General features: G+C 42.2%; 1 protein-coding gene across 1 annotated transcript in view; it reads right to left on the reverse strand.

The window, feature by feature from the left end:
- The window catches only part of pkhd1l1.1 (PKHD1 like 1, tandem duplicate 1), a 90,246-nt gene that overhangs the window by 23,141 nt on the left and 42,896 nt on the right, over window positions 1-24,209 (reverse strand). Inside the window, exons 32-57 of the mRNA XM_062047134.1 lie at window positions 20,059-20,201; window positions 19,812-19,916; window positions 19,441-19,629; window positions 19,172-19,339; window positions 17,971-18,176; window positions 16,929-17,901; window positions 16,607-16,855; window positions 16,373-16,522; window positions 15,194-15,368; window positions 12,614-12,770; window positions 12,388-12,544; window positions 12,109-12,318; window positions 9,513-9,642; window positions 9,189-9,430; window positions 8,979-9,115; window positions 7,886-8,915; window positions 7,622-7,813; window positions 6,333-6,484; window positions 6,104-6,263; window positions 5,864-6,035; window positions 5,705-5,793; window positions 1,431-1,594; window positions 1,196-1,325; window positions 1,005-1,123; window positions 765-894; window positions 524-697 (exon numbers count right to left, since the gene is read on the reverse strand). Coding sequence (XP_061903118.1) covers window positions 524-697; window positions 765-894; window positions 1,005-1,123; window positions 1,196-1,325; window positions 1,431-1,594; window positions 5,705-5,793; window positions 5,864-6,035; window positions 6,104-6,263; window positions 6,333-6,484; window positions 7,622-7,813; window positions 7,886-8,915; window positions 8,979-9,115; window positions 9,189-9,430; window positions 9,513-9,642; window positions 12,109-12,318; window positions 12,388-12,544; window positions 12,614-12,770; window positions 15,194-15,368; window positions 16,373-16,522; window positions 16,607-16,855; window positions 16,929-17,901; window positions 17,971-18,176; window positions 19,172-19,339; window positions 19,441-19,629; window positions 19,812-19,916; window positions 20,059-20,201 — 5,903 coding nt within the window. The remainder of the gene's footprint in view (window positions 1-523; window positions 698-764; window positions 895-1,004; window positions 1,124-1,195; window positions 1,326-1,430; window positions 1,595-5,704; window positions 5,794-5,863; window positions 6,036-6,103; window positions 6,264-6,332; window positions 6,485-7,621; window positions 7,814-7,885; window positions 8,916-8,978; window positions 9,116-9,188; window positions 9,431-9,512; window positions 9,643-12,108; window positions 12,319-12,387; window positions 12,545-12,613; window positions 12,771-15,193; window positions 15,369-16,372; window positions 16,523-16,606; window positions 16,856-16,928; window positions 17,902-17,970; window positions 18,177-19,171; window positions 19,340-19,440; window positions 19,630-19,811; window positions 19,917-20,058; window positions 20,202-24,209) is intronic.

Below are 24,209 nucleotides of genomic sequence, written 5' to 3' on the forward strand. Positions count from 1 at the left end.
TAAATGAATGAACAAAATGTACGAGTGGATAAAAAAATGTATGACTGAATGAACAAACAAATGAATGTATGTTTAAATATATAAATGTATGAATGAATGACTAAATATCAATGAATGCTTTTATGAATGAATGGATAAATAAATGTATGAAGAATGAACAGACAAATGAATGTATGATTGAATAAATAAATGTATGAAACAAATGTATAAATGAATGAACAAACAAATGAATGTATGATTGAATAAACAAATGTATGAAACAATAAATGAATAAATTCATGAATGAATGTATAATGAATAAAAATATGACGTATGAATGAATGTAAACACAAATGTATGAATGAATTGACAAGCAAGTTAATTTTTGATTGAATACATGAATGAATGAATGGACAAAGAAATTAATGTATGAATGAATCCATGCATGAATGATGAAATAAATGTATGATTTCATGAATGAATGACTGTATGATGTATGGATGAATGACTACATGGACACATGAAAGAGTGAGACACAGCATACCTTTATAGTGTATCCCATCGGCGGAGAAGGTTCCAACCAGGAGTCTGGCACCAAATGACTCCTCCATCATGTCAGCGTAGTCCTGACCCAGGATCTTGATGTTCCTGCTCAGGAGGCCCACGTCCGCCGCCAGCGTGTAGGAGAGCGACGTTCCCGGGACGGAGTGAGTCTCACCTGGTGGGGGACACGGTGCAGGGTCACCAACATGTCACAAGTCCCTCCACCGCACTGCCCAACTGACCGACGTGGGTGTGGGTCAGGGGTTGGCTCAGGGTCAGCACGCGTCCGTCGACCGACACCTCGGCGACCTCCCTCTTCTCCGTCTCCCAGGCGCTGTAGCCGGTGGTGGAGATGACCACCTCGTCTCCCACCTGGCAAACATCATGAGTGACATAGTGTGGTGTTCACTTTGTCATGCGTTTAAGAAGGAATGTGGCCCGATGCGGCCCCCCTGGTCTACATGAAAAGGAACCACATTTACCTTCCAGTCGACGGCCTCCGCCAGGGTCAACATGCTGGTCCCCGCCTCGGCTGTTGCGGCCAGTTTGGTGTGGTACACGTCGTGCGGCTGTCCGTAGAGCTCCAGGGTGCCAAACACACCTGACCAGCAATCATGCCACACCCTCAGCATCATTCACTACGATCCACTTAGAGACCACTTTAAAATCTCACCCAGGACTTTGGACCCCTGGTTGGGTCCGTTGGGCAGAAGCCAGTCGGGGGTGCGGTGGTTCCCCCTAAGTCTGATGTGAAGCTCCCCAGTGAAGGGCTCGTCCTCCCACCCGACCGTCAGCCTGCCGCCCTGAAAACAGAACACCAAGACTTGAGTACGGTAGCGCCCTCTGCTGGCCATTAAGTAGAATACCCCTCGCCACAAAGTAAAGGCAAAAGAAAAACGAGCTCAGACCTGGATGGAGATGTAGACCGCGTCTATGACCACGGTGTGGTTCTGAGGTGCTGCCCGAGCCGGTCGGCTGGACGAGCTGTTTGAGGGTTCCGGGATCTCCAGAACGCCATTGACTGTCAGCTTATTGAGGGCAGGGGTGTCACTGTCCAAGACCACCCACTTTCCTGAGGAGGCAGACATAAAAATGGTCTGAACAAAAGGGTTTTCTAGTCTAGCCCTGCTAACGCTTGGTCTCGACTTGCTAGCTCAGCATAAAGAAAACAGGTTCTCATTTCAAAGTTTCAGGCATGTGATTTGACCACAATGAAAAAGACTGAAAACATTTCCGGGGGTCTGGGGGACGAAGCCAGGGGGGAGCTCCTGGTTTTTCACCAATTTAACATGCTAAAATTAACAAAGACAGCACCATTTGAAGAAAATATTTTAATGTTTAAAGACATGAAAACATCATTAATAGAACATACATAAAACCCAATTATCCTAATGAATCACTGTATATCAGGGGTCACCAACGCGGTGCCCGCGGGCACCAGGTAGCCCGTAAGGACCAGATGAGTAGCCCGCTGGCCTGTTCTAAAAATAGCTCAAATAGCAGCACTTACCAGTGAGCTGCCTCTATTTTTTAAATTTTATTTATTTACTAGCAAGCTGGTCTCGCTTTGCTCGACATTTTTAATTCTAAGAGAGACAAAACTCAAATAGAATTTGAAAATCCAAGAAAATATTTTAAAGACTTGGTCTTCACTTGTTTAAATAAATTCATTATTTTTTTACTTTGCTTCTTATAACTTTCAGAAAGACAATTTTAGAGAAAAAATACAACCTTAAAAATGATTTTAGGATTTTTAAACACATATACCTTTTTACCTTTTAAATTCCTTCCTCTTCTTTCCTGACAATTTAAATCAATGTTCAAGTAAATTTATTTTTTATTGTAAAGAATAATAAATACATTTTAATTCAATTCTTCATTTTAGCTTCTGTTTTTTCGACGAAGAATATTTGTGAAATATTTCTTTAAACTTATTATGATTAAAATTCAAAAAAATTATTCTGGCAAATCTAGAAAATCTGTAGAATCAAATTTAAATCTTATTTCAAAGTCTTTTGAATTTCTTTGAAAAATTTTTGTTCTGGAAAATCTAGAAGAAATAATGATTTGTCTTTGTTAGAAATATAGCTTGGTCCAATTTGTTATATATTCTAACAAAGTGCAGATTGGATTTTAACCTATTTAAAACATGTAAAATTAATCTTAATCAGGAAAAATTACTAATGATGTTCCATAAATTATTTTTCTTACATTTTTTCAAAAAGATTCGAATTAGCTAGTTTTTCTCTTCTTTTTTTTCGGTTGAATTTTGAATTTTAAAGAGTCGAAATTGAAGATAGACTATGTTTCAAAATGTAATTGTCATTTTTTTGTGTGTTTTCTCCTCTTTTTTACCATTCAATTAAGTGTAAATATCATTAATTATTTATAATAACATAGAGTTAAAGGTAAATTGAGCAAATTGGCTATTTCTGGCAATTTATTTAAGTGTGTATCAAACTGGTAGCCCTTCGCATTAATCAGTACCCAAGAAGTAGCTCTTGGTTTCAAAAAGGTTGGTGACCCCTGCTGTATATGGTTCAGTCCCAACCGTATTTAGTCACTAATATTTACATCTTGTGTTCATTTCACATCCACAGGTGTCACATTGATCAGTGTTATTATCTACAGTTTATTTACAGTATTACCACATGACTTCAGTTCACTTCACACATTAGCTTTCTCGGAGAGCCCAGCCCTAACATGAGCTTTCCTTGCAAATTTCTGAGAAGCCTGCATTTTCCTTTTGGTCTCTGCTTTTGTAGCTTCTTTTTTGGATTTTTGGATAAATATAACAAAATACCAAAACATTTCATTCTTTTCGCCAAAATAGGATATAAATTTATGGAAATAATTAAACATGTTTAGTAGGGATGTCCGATAATGGCTTTTTGCCGATATCCGATATTCCGATATTGTCCAACTCTTTAATTACCGATACCGATATCAACCGGTACCGATATCAACCGATATATGCAGTCGTGGAATTAAAACATTATTATGCCTAATTTGGACAACCATGTATGGTGAAGATAAGGTACTTTTAAAAAAATAAAATAAAACTAAGATAACTAAATTAAAAACATTTTCTTGAATAAAAAAGAAAGTAAAACAATATAAAAACAGTTACATAGAAACTAGTAATTAATGAAAATGAGTAAAATTAACTGTTAAAGGTTAGTACTATTAGTGGATAAGCAGCACGCACAATCATGTGTGCTTACGGACTGTATCCCTTGCAGACTGTATTGATATATATTGATATATAATGTAGGAACCAGAATATTGATAACAGAAAGAAATGGGGGGAGGGAGGTTTTTTGGGTTGGTGCACTAATTGTAAGTGTATCTTGTGTTTTTTATGTTGATTTAATTTAAAAAAAAAAAAAAAAAATACCCGATACAGATAATAAAAAAAACGATACCGATAATTTCCGATATTACATTTTAACGCATTTATCGGCCGATAATATCGGCCTGCCGATATTATCGGACATCCCTACTATTTAGTATTGGTTACTCATATTTGAAAATAGGAAATAATAATAATGTGAGGACACTGACATATTGCATGAAACAAGTGTGAAAATATTTACCTTCAAGATTGTTACACCACTGACAATAGTTTCAAGAGACTACATAAGAACTTAATATTACAAAATAGTATTATATGCAAATTTATTTCAAATAAATTGTTAACTGGAATCAATAATGCGACTCTTTCAATTTCTGTAATTTCATAATATATTTTCACGTGGCTTTTTATTTTTAGAAAAACCCATTTATATTTCGCAAAGCAATAATTGGTTAATATTTAAAACAAACATGCGTATTTCGCAAGCAAATATTTTTTAGCTTACCTCATTATTAACAACCCTGTCTGCAACTGAAGTGGGTGGATCTTTCCTCTCCATGTAAACAAAGGATGAAGTCCGTAAGGTTTGCTCACTTTCGGTTGACATCCAAAAGTACCAGCTAGTGAAAAGTTAGTTTTCCTTCCTTCAAGTTGTTTCATATGTTTTTGGCGTTTCGCATGTACTTCCAAAGCCTTGAAACCTCGTGATCCATAGTCAATATTATCATGACACCACGTGCACAAAACCTTTCCGGGACCATCGATTTTCCGAATAAAATCACCGAACAAAGTCGTAACTTTCTTCTTCCCAACAGTATCAGTGATTTCCCTTTCCATCCAGTCCCATCCAAACTTATTTTTGACATGTTTATCAATTTATATTACTCGTAAAGCGTCCTTTCTCTCGAGAACCGACATCGTTTACATATGGAAAACAGGTGTCCTGATTGGTCACAAGGAACATATCGACCAATCAACTACGGCGTAATATAAACTACGTCTCCAATCTTGATTTAGGGTCGGAAAAAAAAACGGAAAAACGGGAGATATTATTTTTTTTCCCCCGAGATTAAAAAAGACGGAATTCCGACTTTAGACGGAAAAATCACATGCCTGAAGTTTATAACTTACTTAAGATTATACATATATATATATATATATATATATATATACACTACCGTTCAAAAGTTTGGGGTCACATTGAAATGTCCTTATTTTTGAAGGAAAAGCACTGTACTTTTCAATGAAGATAACTTTAAACTAGTCTTAACTTGAAAGAAATACACTCTATACATTGCTAATGTGGTAAATGACTATTCTAGCTGCAAATGTCTGCTTTTTGGTGCAATATCTACATAGGTGTATAGAGGCCCATTTCCAGCAACTATCACTCCAGTGTTCTAATGGTACAATGTGTTTGCTCATTGGCTCAGAAGGCTAATTGATGATTAGAAAACCCTTGTGCAATCATGTTCACACATCTGAAAACACTTTAGCTCGTTACAGAAGCTACAAAACTGACCTTCCTTTGAGCAGATTGAGTTTCTGGAGCATCACATTTGTGGGGTCAATTAAACGCTCAAAATGGCCAGAAAAAAGAGAACTTTCATCTGAAACTCGACAGTCTATTTTTGTTCTTAGAAATGAAGGCTATTCCACAAAATTGTTTGGGTGACCCCAAACTTTTGAACGGTAGTGTATATATACAGTATATACATTTACAATTAAATATATCAAAATGATTTCTTTTGTGTGCAGCCCTCGGTGGGAAAACACCCTGAATTACACCAATGTTTGAACTTGAAAGGGTTGAATAAGTGACATTACCTGCTGGGATGACCACGTCAGCGCCATCTGCTGGCGCACTGAAGTTGTTTTCAGCAGAAGAGGTCCAGAAGGAAGCGTTGGACCACAAGCTGGAAAGAACCTTTCGTTATTTTTAAAGAATATTCTCAACAATTGTTCGGCTTTTTGGAGTCGGCGTACATGAAGTCGTCGGGCCGGCGGCTGGGCAGCGGGGCTAGCGTGGCCGGAGGAGGCGGCGTGGGCGGGATGCAGTTGGGGTAGAAGCAGCGGTAGACCTTGAAGTTGACGTCTACGTCCAGCATGGAGGGGTCCACGCTGTTGCGACGCCGACGCTCGCTGGTCGTCCCAGAAACTGCAGGAGATACCGAGCGACTTACAAACTACCATCGTCTACACGGAGACAGAAGACAAAGGCCTCACCCATGTAAAAAAGGTCGTTGGTGCTGTTGTCAAAGTACCAGTCGCCATTGCTGTTGGCGCTGAAGCTCAGCGGCGACGACGAGCCGTTCCTCTCGTCGACGACGCGGAACTTGTCTGGACTCTGCGTGAGGTTGTGGTGGATGATCACGTACTGATCCGGCTGAGGGACAGAGAGGTGTCAGAGACCGCAGAAGGTCTGACCAAGTTGCAGGAAAACTGTGAACAGTACCTCAAAACCATAGAACTTGGCCCCGTAGCTGATGTTGGTCAAGTGGTCGGCGTTGTCAAAGTACCAGTTGTACGTGTCCCCTGAAGGCAGCATGGCCATCCAGCCCAGCGGGTGTGTCATTCTCTTCTTCAAATAGGGAACCGCGCTGGAACCTAAACAAACACAACCGTTTTTAGGGTGTGCATTTTTATTTTCTACTGTGCATCGGACAAAACATGCATCCAATCAAATTCAAGTTCGAAAAGTGTGAAATATTTTTGGCATTGGCAGGGAGGTCTAAAAGACATTTCTGCAAGGGGGCGGTCCTGCTAAACAGGCTGCCATACCACATATCACCAATTGGAGCCCAAATTTTTGCTCATTTTCAGTAACTCCCAAAACACAAGTACAGTGGCCAATAACCGATAAAAGACTTAAAGATGCTAGTTTTTACAAAGAAAGGATTCTAAAACTCTCCGTATCAACTCGGGACAACGGTTGAAAAATGCTCTGGTAGTGGTTTGTATTCCAAGATTGCTGATTCGCTCATTTTGCCGTCAATCAAAAAGGGATTCGGCCTCAGAGATAATCCTCCAAACGTCATGCGGAAACTCAGTGCTTCAGCCTGTTGAGGCCGAGCCCACTTTCCAAACACTTCCAGAGACGCTCGGTATCCGATTGGCGGGACAGAGCCAATAACTGTCGAGTTTATGCTCAACCTTTGAAGTCAATAATTGGCCAGCTTCAACACTGTTTTAATGCACTGTGACGCTACCACTGTGACGCTACCACTGTGACGCTACCACTATCAATCAAGGGAAAGTCGTCAATTTCTAGCAGATATTTAGTCAATGAAATGTAAACACAAAAGTCCATATTTCACCACTTATTTGCAGTCTTAGAGCAAACCCTAACAAAGAAAAGTGTTCTAGAAAATGTATGGTTCGACTTCATACCATGCGAGTTGCTTAAGATGATATCCTTGGCGTCCAGAGAAGACGGCGAGGGATTGTTGAGAGCCAATCGATGGAACTTCACGGTGTGGTCGCACAAAGCGGCGGGGAATAACTGTCGAGTTTATGCCCAGCCTTTGAAGTCAATAATTGGCCAGCTTCAACACTGTTTTAATGCACTGTGACGCTACCACTGTGACGCTACCACTATCAATCAGGGGAAAGTCGTCAATTTCTAGCAGATATTTAGTCAATGAAATGAAACACAAAAGTCCATATTACACCACTTATTTGCAGTCTTAGAGCAAACCCTAACAAAGAAAAGTGTTCTAGAAAATGTATGGTTCGACTTCATACCATGCGAGTTGCTTAAGATGATATCCTTGGCGTCCAGAGAAGACGGCGAGGGATTGTTGAGAGCCAATCGATGGAACTTCACGGTGTGGTCGCACAAAGCGGCGGGGAAGGCCACACTCCACTCGGCGCTCTCGGAGCAGTGCGCCGGGTCGAGCAGTCCGGTCAGAGGCACCACTTTGTAGTCCATGTTTCCTGGAGAACAAAGCAGTACAGTGAAGTTACGGATAGCTTTAAAGTGAAATACCTGAAGGTCTTCTAGGGTACCTGTGAGGGAGCCGTCCATGTCCACTAGTTGGACCTCGTGCTCCCACCTGAGGCCGGCCTTGTTGGGTGAGTTGAAGTACTCGATCCCTTCAAACCGGACAGCCCAGCCACCGCAGCGATCCACACACTTCCCGTCGATTGAAGCCACCCCGATTGCTGCGCAGGCGCCGCGGTCAAAGTCGATGAATTTGGTGCCCGCGACGCTCATTCCGTCATCCAGTGGTGCGATGATGCCTCGGTGCGTGCAGTAGTTCTCTCCCAGACCGAGGGCGTCTATGTGGCCCACGATTGTAGTGTTGAACACCCCGGCACCGCCGTCCGGTCCAAAGGCGGCAACCATGGACGGTATGATGCGTTTGCCTTCGATTCCGGCTTTCTCGTTGTTGACCATGACGAAGTCTGTAAAGTGCACAGCGCCCACGTTGACCCACTCGGCTCCTTTCTCGCAGTTCCAGGTGACGAGAGACCGGAAGACAGCCGGCTCGGGCGTCTTGGAGCGGCAGCCGCCCTCCTTCATCGGGAAGAAGTCTTGGAAGATCCAGAGACCGAACCAGCCTTGAGAGTGCACCGTGTTGTTGAAAAACTCCCCGAGAGGAACCTTCTTCTGGCAGATGTTTCGGTCGTAGGACGGTCCGTCGGGGTGCTCGTGCATGCGGTACCAGAAGCCAAAGTGGGTGCCCCCGGCTGCGGCGTTGTGCCGAATGATGTTGTTAGGATTGGTGACCCAGTAGGCTGCGGGGGTGACGTCGTCATTGAGCAGACTGGTGCTCTGCTTAACGAACACGGCCAGGTTGTACTGCAGGATGTTCTCCGTCTCGATGCCGTCCTCGATGAAGAAGGCGCCCCCCATGATGTCGTAGATGATGTTGTGTTCCACCAGCAGCCGGTGAGTGTTGTGGATGGTCACGGCTCGGTTGTACGTCTGATGGATGGAGCAGCCGCGCACGTACGACTTGTATTCCAGGTTTCCCATCAGGTGCCAGTGGATGGGGTACCGACCCAGCCTGAAGGCCTGTCCGGCATGGAAAAGCTATGGCACAGAACCAAACCACGTCAGCGTTTAACCACATCGCTCACCTTGCATTTAAGTTACCTCGAGATACGATAGCCTCCCCACGGCAAGGTTCTCGCTGGGGCGGGGGGCGTGGAGCATGATGCAAGCGCCAAACTGATCGCTGCCGACTTCCTCGCCAAACCGTCCTTGGAAGCACGTCTGTGTGGTGAATTCTCCTGCAGCCACAAGAAACCACGGTCATCTTGATCATTACAGGGTCCTTGTACAGAGACCAGAATGCAGCAAGACCTGTGTTGAAACCATCCGGGCAGGCCTCGATCTTGTCCTGCCACTCTTCGTGTTGGGAGCCTCGCACCACGACGTTTCTGCTCAGGAGACCCACCTCCGCCCGGGCCTCGAAGAGCGTACCGTCCGGCAGGGTAACGGCCACCGAGAGGTGAGAGTACTCCAAAGCTTGGGTGAGGGTCAGGGTCACACCATCTGCTGACAGGCTTGCAATGGTCCGCACTTCGTTTTCTCTCTGGCTATGCCTAGAAGAAGCCGGCATGAATAATTGTAGTCTTCCACTTTTGAGGTTAAAATAGCTCACAGGAAGTGAAATTACTATTCTACCTGTGGCCGGTGGAAGCGATGACGATTTCATCTCCCACTGTCCACGTCACCGCCTTCATCAGGGTCAGCGTGGAGGAGTTGCTTTCCGCCGTCTCGGCAAGGTGGGTCCAGACGACTGGAACTGGTTTACCTGAAGAGGACAGGAAACGGACATCTAAAGAACCCATCGCCTCCAGATGACCAACATTTCCCTGACAATTCTCTTAATGTAAAGTATTGTTTGCTCTTTAAAATGAATCTGGCACTTTATAAACTTAGGGCACAACTTTTCCACTACACAGGGGCCCTAGGCCCACTCAAATATAGAATTAGTGACCTTATTCTTGATTTTAATCAGTCAAAAACTACATCGAATCTTGTCTAATGCTATATAAAAGGCAATGGACTTAGAGGGGTGCCTTGCCTCAGTTCTGTAAATCACAAGTTTGGACCCCATTGTCCTATGTTCGCAAGCAAGGTTAAAATGTCAATGCAAGTATCTGACATCAGTGTTTCCCACACATTCATTTATTTGTGGCGGCCCGCCACGAAAGAATTACGTCCGCCACAAATAAAAAATTAATTTTTTTTTTTTTTTTTTTTTTGTCCTGTCCAGCTTTTCAGGCAAATCATATAGTTGATGTAGATGCCCATAACGGCTGTTCAGATTTATTTTACAAAAGAGAAGTGTAGGATACTTCTCTTGTTGCCTTATTTGTATTTGACCACTACTGTTTTCTGTTTATTTGTTACTGACTGTGGCAGGACACCTCTGCCTCTGTTTCACTTTATGTTGCTGGTAAATAATATGGTTGTAGTAGTAGGCTAAAGTTAAATGATTTAGTATGCACTAATTAAAGGGGCAGAGCTTTAAGAGACATTTTAGCTTTTATATTTTATAAGATATATTTTTTGTAAGAACCCCAATTAATAAATATATTTCAGTGAATAACTTATTGTTCAAATCTGTATATAAATATGTACATAAAGTGTTGTAATTATATTGTAAAATGGATGGATGGATGGACGTTTAAAACAAAACTGTTATTATTAATTAGTAAGTATACATTTTTTGAGCCTTTTTAGAGAAAATCATATCATTGTAGTAAATTATGCAAATTACTCGATTATGTCATGGTGACCACGCCCATAGCCACGCCCCCACCGCCACAGGTATCTTGGCAGTTTATGGGAAACACTGGACATTGTGTTTACAGTGGTCCAAGTTCCACTCAACCAGGGGTTCTGTAGCTTTTTGACTTCAGGGCTGAATGTTTCCACTACAGAGGGGCCCTTGGCCCACTCAAACTTAGATTACACCGAATTAGTAACCTTATTCTTGATTTTAATCATAGTCAAAAATGACATTGAACCTTGTCTAATGATATATAAGTACGTGTTAATCACAAAGATTATTATCAAGGCTTCGATCAGGCGGATTACAAAAATAAATACTAATATACTGAAAAGAAAACTGATAAAGTACGCAGTGTTAAAATCAACAATTGATAACTAAATTAATCATAAATAATAGGGATGTCCGATAATGGCTTTTTGCCGATATCCAATATTCCGATATTGTCCAACTCTTAATTACCGATACCGATATCAACCGATACCGATATATACAGTCGTGGAATTAACACATTATTATGCCTAATTTGGACAACCAGGTATGGTGAAGATAAGGTCCTTTTAAAAAAAATTAATAAAATAAGATAAATAAATTAAAAACATTTTCTTGAATAAAAAATAAAGTAAAACAATATAAAAACAGTTACATAGAAACTAGTAATTAATGAAAATGAGTAAAATTAACTGTTAAAGGTTAGTACTATTAGTGGACCAGCAGCACGCTGGCTTTATGATGATTTAATAAAAAAAACAAAAAACAAAACAAAAACAAAAACAAACACGATACTGATAATAAAAAAAATGATACCGAAAATTTCCGATATTACATTTTAAAGCATTTATCAGCCGATATTATTATAAATATTATTAATTTACTTTTTGAATTATTTATAAATCATGTACCTTATTATTATTTATTAAATAATAATAAGGTACATGACTTATAAATAGTTTAAAAAGTAAATTAATAATATTTATGTTTCTTAAATCATTTAAGAAACATATATTATTATTATTTATTATTATTTTAGTTGGGTAATTGCACGTCCATTTAATTTTCGTCAACTTTTATGAGTTCCCTCTTGTCAATTAAATTAAAACAAATGAAAATACAGCGTCACCACTTTAGTCATACTTTTTGCGCTGAAAAAACGTCTCGATGAATTTAGCTCCAGACTTTCCTCTATTTGTTGGAGACTGTCATTACTGCCACAAGTGGTGGAAAGGTGTATTACATTAAACGGCCCGCAGATGCGAAACAGATGTTTTTGTGTGTGTGTTGTGTGTGTGAATGGGTGAATGTGGAAATAGTGTCAAAGCGCTTTGAGTTCCTTAAAAAGGTATTTAAGCGCTATACAAGTATAACCCATTTACCATTTGTGGCCCAATATATTGTATATAATTTAGGATCCATCAAAACAAAAATAAGTTCTATAACTTGACGTAGACCAAAGACAAAGGATCCAGTGTTGGGGTTCCCTACCATGCAGGTCCAGTGTGCCCTCTCTGACGGCCAGCGTCTTGGTTCCATACACAGGAAGTTCGGGTGAGCGCAGGTTTCCGTGGAGCGTGATGATGGCTTTGTGTTGGAACGGCGCCTCCTCCTGGCCGACCTGCAGCCGTCCGCCGTGGGTGATGAGGATGTTTTCTGCCTGCAGCTCAATGTCGGCCTCGTCAAAGACCAGAGAGCCTCCTGTGCACAAAGCAGGGTTAGCGTCCGAGTAGGAGACGTGGTGTGGGCGGAGTCTCCTGGTCCAGCGACCTTTAATGAGAAGCATCTTCAGCACGGGGGTGCTGGTGTCCAGCAGGATGGTCTGTCCCTCGCTGATGACCACTAACGAGCCCCTCTCGGGTGGAGACAGCCCGCCCCACGTGTACTTGGACGACCACACGTCGATGTAGAAGAAATCTGCGTGGTCCTAAAGACAACGATAAGGGGTGAACACCTTGGTCTAGTGGGGGGGCCGGAACCAGAATCAGACATTTACCATCTTGGCCACGCCTTGGTCTCTGACGCTGACTCGGACTTTAGTCTCCTGAGACTGCGGCTGGGTGCCGGTGACGCACACCACGTGCGTGTCGTTGGCGGACTGGACGTCGCACACGGAGCCTGCGATGGTCACGTTGACCTCGCTGGGGTCCGTACTGGAACACAGGAAGTCCACGTTCGTTCAGGGTGGGCAACAATTTTGCACACTGGGCGGATTTTACAGTACCGTTGACTACATTGAAATACATACAACTAGGAAGTTTCTTGTCAAAATTACATCGATTCCAGTGTGTATGAAGTATATAGAACTTATTTTAAAAAATGTTGAAAAAAATAATTAAACATATACAGTATATACATGTATGGATATATATACACATGTATATGTATGTCTATATATATATATATATATATATATATATATATATATATATATATATATATATATATATATATATATATATATATAGACATACATATACATATATACATATTAATATATATACCTATACGTATGTATATATATACTGTATATATACATACACACACATTTATACGTGTTTTAATACATGAATACATACATATACAAATGTATGTATTATATACATATATAATTGTCAAAATGACGTAGATTCCAGTGTGTATGAAGTAGAGCTGCAATGATTAGTTGACATGTAGATTATCAAAATTGTGAATAAAGTGGAAAAAAAACTTATTTAAAAAAATGTTGAAAAAATTATTAAACATATACTGTATATATAAACACATATATACACACACATAAAATAGTAACAAAAATTAAACATGTATATATATACACACATATATGCATGTATTAATACATACATATATAAATGTGTGTAATATATACATGTATTGATACATAAATACATACATATATAAATGTATGTATTATATACATATATAAATGTATGTATACACATATGTATACTGTATATATATATATATATATACACACACAGTATATACACAAATGGATAATAATATAAATGTACATATACATTTATAAATATTTATATATATATTAATATAAATAAGTTGACGTAGTAACAATTTTTAACTGAGAAACGGTATTACAGAATTCTTGGAATTTCGGGAAAACCGGGAATTGTTCTAGTTCCTAAACCAACTTGGTTCTATATCCTGACTAAGAGAAATGTTTTGATGGTGGAACGGTTCAAATGGGTTTTAAAATGTGAAAGGTGTAGTCGAACGTAAAAAGAGTGGAAATAGGTTGCAAAAAACTGGGAATTCCTGGAAATGTGTTGAAATTGGAAATATGGTAGTTTGAATGTCCAGAATGAGTTGAATGTGTTGAAGGTGGAATGGTTTGAATTGGTTGAAAAATGTGGGAATTGTGGAAGTTTGAAAAATTGACAATTTATTTTGAATGGAGAAAATGTCCCTAAAAACTGGAAATTCTTGGAAATCTTTTTTTTTAACAATTAAATTTTGTTTTTAATTGTTAAAGTAGAGCACACAATTCCTGAACAGGCTGAATATTTTGAAGTTGGAAGGGTTTGAATCAGATGAAAAATGTAGGAATTGTGGAACTTCGGAAAATGTCCCAATAATTTCAATGGGAATTTCGGGAAAAGTGGGAATTGTTTTGAAAATAGTAAAAAACTTAAATGTTCTGAATGAGTTGAAATGGTTGGTGTTGGAATTGTTCAAATCTGTTGAGAAATGTTGAAGTGAAAACATTTCTATTTGAGAAATGGTATTACGGAATTCCTGGAATTTGGGGAAAATCTGGATTTTTTCTAGTTCCTAAAACAACTTGGTTTTTTGTCCTGACGATGAGGAGTGTTTTGACGGTGGAACAGTTAAAATGGGTTTTAAAATGTGAAAAGAGTAGTCGAATGTAAAAGGGTGGAATTAGGTTGCAAAAAAACGTGAATCCCTGGAAATGTGTTGAAATTGGAAATATGGTAGTTTGAATGTCCAGAATGAGTTTAATGTGTTGAAGGTGGAATGATGTGAATCGTTTGAAAAATGTGGGAATTGTGGAAGTTTTAAAAATGGACAATTTATTTTGAATGGAGAAAATGTCCCTAAAAACGGGAAATTCTTGAAAATCTTTTTTTTTTTAAATTGTTGAAGTAGAGCACACAATTCCTGAACAGGCTGAATATTTTGAAGTTGGAAGGGTTTGAATCAGATGAAAAATGTAGGAATTGTGGAAGTTTGAAAAATGGACAATTTATTTTGAATAGAGAAAATGTCCATAAAACTGGAAATTCTTGGAAATCTTTTTTTTTTTTAACAATTATTATTTATTTATTGTTGAAGTAGAACACACAATTCATCAACAGGGTGAATATTTCGAAGTTAGAAGGGTTTGAATCAGATGAAAAATGTAGGAATTGTGGAACTTCGGAAAATGTCCCTATAATTTCAATGGGAATTTCGGGAAAAGTGGGAATTGTTTTGAAAATAGTAAAAAACTTAAATGTTTTGAATGAGTTGAAATGGTTGGATGTGAAAGGAGTAGTCGAACGTAAAAAGGGTGGAAATAGGTTGCAAAAAAACGGGAATTCCTGGAAATTGCCTGCACCTGAAACCGGAGCCAACGATGGTGAGCCAAGTACCGCCGGCGGTGCCTCCTCGCCGTGGGTACACCTCGCTGATCACGGGCGTGAGTTGGGACTTGTACGTGAAGCCCTCCGACACGTTGACAGCATCCAGTGGGTTGGCCACAGCCACCGGGCACCTCACCTCGGAGTCGGAGCCTAAAGGTACCGTCACATGCAACACAAGCAGACAACGGGATGAGAGGAATGGCCACGACTCGTCAACCGTGACATCTCTTTGTCTTATTTTGTCTTTGCAGAGGCAGACGGCATTCCTAGATAAGGTCTGCACATTCACATCGGAAGGACTTTGACAGCTCAGACAAAACCATGGAAAGTAGCCGGTGCACATTCCTTTCTGTGATTAGTGAGTGACGGCATCTTCAACAGCCATGAAGTTGCTTCCGACAACTGAATAGCCACGCCGATGAGTGGAAAAAAAGTCTGCGGGCTATAGAGCGTTTTCTGTTCGGGCTCCAGTACTATGGAATGCCCTCCCGGTAAAAGTTAGAGATGCTACCTCAGTAGAAGCATTTAAGTCCCATCTTAAAACTCATTTGTATACTCTAGCCTTTAAATAGACCCCCTTTTTAGACCAGTTGATCTGCCGTTTCTTTTCTTCTCTCCTCTGCTCCCCTCTTCCTTGGAGGGGGGGTTGCACAGGTCCGGTGGCCATGGATGAAGTGCTTGCTGTCCAGAGTCGGGACCCCGGGTGGACCGCTAGCCTGTGCATCGGTTGGGGACATCTCTGAGCTGCTGACCCGTCTCCGCTCGGGACGGTTTCCTGCTGGCTCCACTATGGACTGGACTCTCGCTGATGTGTTGGATCCACTGTGGACTGGACTTTCACAATATTATGTCAGACCCACTCGACATCCATTGCTTTCGGTCTCCCCTAGAGGGGGGGGGGTTACCCACATATGCGGTCCTCTCCAAGGTTTCTCATAGTCATTCACATCGACGTCCCACTGGGGTGAGTTTTTCCTTGCCCGTATGTGGGCTCTGTACAGAGGATGTCGTTGTGGCTTGTGCAGCCCTTTGAGACACTTGTGATTTAGGGCTATATAAATAAACATTGATTGATTGAAAAAGAGTTGAAATGATGTGGAATAACAACAACGGCCAGTTTGAGATGTTGGTACAAGGCAGAAACACGGCAATACCGTTGTTGGATGGGGACACGCAGTAGAGTTGTGTCGGCGTTGACGCTTCCCTGTCGACTTGGCACTCCTCCTCGCAGATCAGCACGGCCGAGTTGAGCGGGTCAAACCCAGAACCCTGGATGGTCAGCTCAGCGCCACCGCCAAAACTACCTGGGGGCGGACAAAAAGATCAGAGTTAGCCAAACCAAACAAATGTGTCCATAATCCCGTCCTGCGTCGCCGAGGTGTGCTTACCCTCGTTGGGTTGCACGCCGCTGAGCACCAGCTCGTAAGTAAACCTGACGCTGGATTGAGCGTAACCTTTGATGTGGTGGCGAAGCATAACCGGGTACTCGCCGCCGGGGTTGTCCCCCGCAGTGCACTCCACCCGGTTGTCCGCGACCGACAGCACTATGCAGCTCACGCCGTTCACCATGACGGTCACCTGCTGGGTGTCGGTGCCGAACCCGGAACCGCTCAGCGTGATCGCTGAAGCGCTCGGTCCTGTAATGAAAGAGCCGGACAGGACAGTCAAGCAGGTTATGGCGGACTCATGTTCACAGTGCACCGTGCTCACCAGTGGAGGGACTGATGGCGCTGACAATGGGGGTGTGGCCTGTAGAGTAGGTGAAGTTGAGGGGAGGGTACTCCACTGAGAGAACGTGGATGCTAACGGATACCAGGCCCTCGCTGTGAGGAGGCGTCCAGCACCTCAGTTGACCGGGCGCCACCTCCTCGATCTCGCACTGTTCACCATCGACCGTCACGCTGGTGTTCCCAGGAAGGAAGCCATTCCCGGTGAGGAGGAGAGGGGTACCCCCTGCCTGGCTCCCCTCCGAGGGGCTCAGGACAGCCTGGGCCTGACTGGTCAGGGTGACGTCCCCGGACGCCAAGCCTTTACTCCGCACAATCACGTGAACGTCATGGTCGCCCGCAGGGAGAGCATGGACCTTCACCGTGATGGCGTCCTCAGCCACGTCGGAGACTTCCAACTCGATGTCGCCAGCGAAAACCGCCACATCCTCTGGGTCGGTACCAAACCCTGCGCCTGAGATGGTGACGTTGGTTAAACCACTGATGCTGTCGGGAGAAACGGCGGTGACATTTGGAGCGATGGAAGACGAGTACAGAAAGGAGCAGTCGGACCGACAGGAACTCTGGATCCTCCCCGCCTGGAAGACGACGTCGCCATGGTGTGGCAGGGAGGGGGCCGTGTCACACACCACGTGGGTGTAACTGACTGAAACCACATCACAGACTTGGCCGGCTACAGTTACTTCACCCTCGGAAAACCCAGAACCGTGGATCGACAGCCTGGTGTGGCCGGTGGAGCTGCCTTCAGAGGGCGACACGGAGTCGATGACGGGCAAAACAACAAAGCGGCGGTCCAGCTCCTGTGCCACGGCGACGATGGCGCTGCCTAAGTTGTTAACTCGAACGCCTACAGGTAGAGCGACACCAACGGGAAGACTGTTGTTGGCGCTCAGCTGGCAGTAGATTTCCCGCCGGGAACTGTTGACCACCTGGCAGGGCTCATCCCAGACCATCACCTGCACGAAACCGCCGCATGTCAACCAAGACACCTCACTGGAGAGTGAGTGCAACGCCTTAGTACAAACCTCGATGGCGCAGCTGACGTTGCTAAAGCCGTCTCCTTGGATGTGGATGTGCTGGTGGTAGGAACCCTGGTTGGGCCAGATGGAGTGGACCGTGGGGGTGAAGCAGGCGGAGGTGCTGAAGGAAAGGCTGCCTGACGACACTTCGGACTCAAGGCACTCTGGCGTGGCGACGCATTCGTGGTTAGACCTGGAGACGCGACGGGACACTGAGGGAGGAGACAGACGAGCCAGTTAGGACCTGACTGGACTACTTGTTGAGTAGAAATGTTGTGCACGGGGGGTGGCCTTGGCTTTTGTAAACTTTTAAGCCATTTCAATCTCATTGCCCATAACTGTGGTGCATTCAAAGACCTTTGATTAAAGTTACAAACAGAGTGTTTAAAGACACTTTGAGTGTTTCTAGAAAACGGTTTTAACCAAATTAGTTTTTTATTGCACGTAAACATACCAAGTGTGTCTGTATGGGGCGGCAACGCTGGATTTAGAATGGAACGGAAGGGCCCTTTAGGAGTCTTGTGTGTGGGAGCACAGAATTTGGTGCTACACCCCTGATAATAGGGTTGTCCCGATACCAATATTTTGGTACCGGTACCAAAATGTATTTCGATACTTTTCTATATAAAGTGATTATTACATTTGAACAGAAGTGTAGATAGAACATGTTAAAATAGAAAATAAGCAGATATTAACAGTAAATGAACAAGTGGATTAATAATCCATTTTTACAGTTTGTCCCTCATAATGTGTACAAAATAACAGGTGTATAAATGACACAATATGTTACTGCATACATCAGCAGACTAATTAGGAGTCTTTGTTTGTTTACTTACTACTAAAAGACAAGTTGTCTAGTATGTTCACTATTTTATTTAAGGACTAAATTACAATAATAAACATATGTTTCATGTACACTAACATTTTTTGTTCCAATAAAAACAATAATGACATTTTTTTGTGGTCTCCTTTATTTATAAAAGTATCAAAATGCATTTTGGTACCGGTACCGATACCAAAATATTGGTATCGAGACAACCCTATACTGTAATATGGCACCATTGGGTTTTACGTGAATCGGTCAGTGACAAAAAAGTACTGGATTCCACCCATCCCTACTAGTGTACATTAACTTTTGGGTGTGAACCGTTGATGGTTTTTCCTAACTTCCTCTGAGGGTCACCAATGATAAACAAAGGAAACCCACCTCCAGTCATATGTCTGGCCTCTATGCCCGCCACTCTGATGGTGACCTCGTTGTCGCTTTGGCCTCGAGGTTGGACCCTCACAACACCTTGTAACTTCTTGTTCTGGTCGATGTAACCGCTACTGTAGTAATAGACACCCGGGATGGTAAAACGGTAGCTGAAAAAGCCTGCGGGGAGGGGGAAGGGCAAATAAGTCTCATTCATAGTTTTTGGAGCAGATGTGCTGAAAAGCTCCAATGGTGTGTCACGATGTGTTTTTTCTCTCTACCTTTCCCAGGCTGGGGCTCGCCGCTGGAGAAGAGTGGTTCCTCGGCGGTGGCGCCACCAGGGCTGGAAACGTGGAAGACAGCGTAACGGAAGCTGTTCTTGAAGGCCGGCGGCTCCCACGTCCACGTCACGGTGTCCCCCACAGCCACCGCGATAGACGCTGGGTCCCAGGCATATCCTAGACCGTGGACTGTGCAACGCAGAGCATGGAAGTCTTGCTAAGACGACATGTTTTGTTGCCAATACTGGCATAATTACGCAAAACAACGGGTTTCTCAGTGACAAGTGCTCTGAGCGCTTTTCCGTAATTCAATCCGGCCGGCGTTGAGATTCCGCCTGACATGTGAACAAAGGAGCGAAACGCAAACCTACTGTGGTGGACTCCCTGGTTGGTAACAATGTGAGTCTGCTCCTCTGACTTCAACACGCATTGCAGCTCGTTCTCAGAAGCCGCATTCACCTCGCATTCGGATCCTCCTGCCACACAAAAAAAAACATGCGTGAGATCACGTGGAAGTTGATACTGTTGCTCTTTAGCTTGGAGACAGATCTGTTCGTGGAATGACTCGAGCAAAGCAATAGGTTAATTGTTACAAATGGTGGCCCTCGGGTTGCTTACCAACAGACACTGTGTTGTCTGAGATGTTTGGGCTGAAACCAGATCCAGAGATGGTCAGCTCGGTTCCTCCCATCAGAGAACCAGTCGTGGGGGAGATGGCGTTGATTTCCAGGATGTATTCGATGGTGGCGTTCACACCGTTGCTACAAGACAAGGATATTCAACTCAATCACCATTTTCAGAAAGCGACGTACCGAGGGGCCATACTTGGTCGGTTGATCCGTGGTTTTGAAAATGTGTCTTATCAAATGATATTCAACTGTATTGCTCCTTTATCAAAGTTCTCGGAATGTGTCTCTCGTAACAAAAACTGGTCGTCTTTGAATTCCAACAAAACGGAAACTCTGATCATTGTTCCCGATAAAAAGAACCTCCTGATCAAGAACTCCCTTGGTACTCTGGGTGCACCAGTTAAAACCAGCCTCAGAAACCTTGGGGTTGTGTTTGATCAGCCAAAGTCTTTGGAGAGTCAGTCGTCAACTGACCAAAAACTGATTTTATCGCCTGAGAAACGTCTCAAAAGTGAGAGGTTTGTTGTCAAAATCGGATCTCGAAATGATCATTCACACGTTCTTACCGTCTGGCATTGACTATTGTACAAACCCCAAAAGAAGTGAAGTTGTCACGTTGTGTAAATGGTAAATAAAAACAAAATACAATGATTTGCAAATCCTTTTCAACTTACAAAGACAAGATACTTAACGTTCGAACTGAAAAACTTTATTTCTTGCAAATATTAGCTCATTTGGAATGTGATGCCTGCAACATGTTTCAAAAAAGAGTGATAAAGTTGAGGAATGCTCATCAAAGACTTATTTGGAACATCCCACAGGTGAACAGGCAAATTGGGAACAGGTGGGTGCCATGATTGGGTATAAAAGCAGCTTCCATGAAATGCTCAGTCATTCACAAACAAGGACGGGGCGAGGGTCACCACTTTGTCAACAAATGCCTGAGCAAATTGTTGAAGAACAACATTTCTCAACCAGCTACTGCAAGGAATTTAGGGATTTAACCATCTACGCTCCGTAATATCGTCAAAAGGTTCAGAGAATCTGGAGAAATCACTGCACGTAAGCCATGATATTACGGACCTTCGATCCCTCAGGCAGTACTGCATCAAAAAGCGACATCGGTGTGTAAAGGATATCACCACATGGGCTCAGGAACACTGCAGAAAACCACTGTCAGTAACTACAGTTGGTCACATCTGTAAGTGCAAGTTATAACTCTACTATGCAAACCCAAAGCCATTTATCAACAACACCCAGTACCTCCCTGATATGTTGTGCCCCTACACTTCAGGTGTAGGGAAAGATCCCAAAAAGTCATCTTAAAACCTGGGGTGACCCCGGCATTCCGAGTTGTAGCCCCCAGACTGTGTAATGACTTGCACCTTGACTGTGTTGATTCTTTTAAAAAACATTTGCTTTTCAGATTTTGGACATTCAACTTATTTGAATCATTTTTATGATGTTTTAATGTAATTGCACTTTGTCATTTTTAACTGTGAAAACCTCTTTATAAAACAAAATGTACTGACTTACCTACTTCACTAGTAGTTTTATATATTTCCGAGCAGCCTACATAGTAGAAATTTTGGTCTACTTGAAGAGTTCAGTTCCAAAAGCGGATAAAGCACTTAAAAAAAAAAAAAAGTTTTAATTAAAACATTTATTTTTTTTAATCATTTTTGGTGTAGCTTTTCATGAAACAACTGCAATTGAATTGTTGCCAGCATTCAAAATGTCCCAAACTGGAAAAAAAGCAAATTTAGTCCAAATATGGAATTTTCGATACTTTGGTACAAATTTTTCTGCAAAATCCATGCCAGCCTGACCATAAAAATAAGTGAAAACAGATCTTTTTTTACATCACAGTAATTAATTAATTTCACCCAAACATACACCTATTTAGGTCAAGGGTTTACATTGACAGCTGCGTCACAAGACAACAACAGAAGAGTAAACGCATCATTTGTCGACTTTCCGTGCTCGCAGACCGCTCAAATTCATCAGGACAGCGAACAAGTCAAAATGGATTATATTCTAAATATAATTATTTAACTATGTTTAGGCTTTCAAACCTTAAAAGCGACCTTAAAACTAGCAATTCAAAATGATTATTATCTTACTAGTATTGTAAAGTGTTGTGTCTTATAACAAACTTGTGATGCTAAAAAGTAGTATTTTTTTCCTTACGTCCTCATGTCGCACTGACAAATGATTGTGACTTGTATTAAGATTATTTAAATATATTGACCCGAAATTAGAACTATATACTTGGTAAAATTGTGACTTTTTCCAGTGTTTTTAAGGACCTTCTACAAAAATGTGAGTTTTTTTTTTAACTGACTTCGAAAAGCTCATATAATGAAATAGAGAGGAGCTAAGACGGAGATGTGAGGAACACCACTCGTATAACTAAAGAAGTAAACAATCTGCAGCAACACTTCAGTTACATGAATCACATTACGAAACAAAAAGGCAATGGACTTAGAGGGGTGCCTTGGCGAACACCTCAGTTACATGAATCACATTACGAAACAAAAAGGCTATGGACTTAGAGGGGTGCCTTGACGAACACCTCAGTTACATTAATTACATTACGAAACAAAAAGGCTACGGACTTAGAGGGGTGCCTTGGCGAACACCTCAGTTACATGAATCACATTACGAAACAAAAAGGCTATGGACTTAGAGGGGTGCCTTGGCGAACACCTCAGTTACATTAATGACATTACGAAACAAAAAGGCTATGGACTTAGAGGGGTGCCTTGGCGAACACCTCAGTTACATGAATCACATTACGAAACAAAAAGGCTACGGACTTAGAGGGGTGCCTTGGCGAACACCTCAGTTACATGAATCACATTACGAAACAAAAAGGCTATGGACTTAGAGGGGTGCCTTGACGAACACCTCAGTTACATTAATCACATTACGAAACAAAAAGGCTACGGACTTAGAGGGGTGCCTTGACGAACACCTCAGTTACATTAATTACATTACGAAACAAAAAGGCTACGGACTTAGAGGGGTGCCTTGGCGAACACCTCAGTTACATGAATCACATTACGAAACAAAAAGGCTATGGACTTAGAGGGGTGCCTTGGCGAACACCTCAGTTACATGAATCACATTACGAAACAAAAAGGCTATGGACTTAGAGGGGTGCCTTGACGAACACCTCAGTTACATTAATTACATTACGAAACAAAAAGGCTACGGACTTAGAGGGGTGCCTTGGCGAACACCTCAGTTACATTAATTACATTACGAACCAAAAAGGCTATGGACTTAGAGGGGTGCCTTGGCGAACACCTCAGTTACATTAATTACATTACAAAACAAAAAGGCTATGGACTTAGAGGGGTGCCTTGGCGAACACCTCAGTTACATTAATTACATTACGAACCAAAAAGGCTATGGACTTAGAGGGGTGCCTTGGCGAACACCTCAGTTACATTAATTACATTACAAAACAAAAAGGCTATGGACTTAGAGGGGTGCCTTGGCGAACACCTCAGTTACATGAATCACATTACGAAACAAAAAGGCTATGGACTTAGAGGGGTGCCTTGGCGAACACCTCAGTTACATGAATCACATTACGAAACAAAAAGGCTATGGACTTAGAGGGGTGCCTTGGCGAACACCTCAGTTACATTAATTACATTACGAAACAAAAAGGCTATGGACTTAGAGGGGTGCCTTGGCGAACACCTCAGTTACATGAATCACATTACGAAACAAAAAGGCTATGGACTTAGAGGGGTGCCTTGGCGAACACCTCAGTTACATGAATCACATTACGAAACAAAAAGGCTATGGACTTAGAGGGGTGCCTTGGCGAACACCTCAGTTACATTAATTACATTATCAACCAAAAAGGCTATGGACTTAGAGGGGTGCCTTGGCGAACACCTCAGTTACATTAATTACATTACGAAACAAAAAGGCTATGGACTTAGAGGGGTGCCTTGGCGAACACCTCAGTTACATGAATCACATTACGAAACAAAAAGGCTATGGACTTAGAGGGGTGCCTTGGCGAACAATACAGTTACATGAATCACATTACGAAACAAAAAGGCTATGGACTTAGAGGGGTGCCTTGGCGAACACCTCAGTTACATGAATCACATTACG

The sequence above is a fragment of the Entelurus aequoreus genome, linkage group LG05, assembly GCF_033978785.1.
Source record: "Entelurus aequoreus isolate RoL-2023_Sb linkage group LG05, RoL_Eaeq_v1.1, whole genome shotgun sequence".
NCBI lineage: Eukaryota > Metazoa > Chordata > Actinopteri > Syngnathiformes > Syngnathidae > Entelurus > Entelurus aequoreus.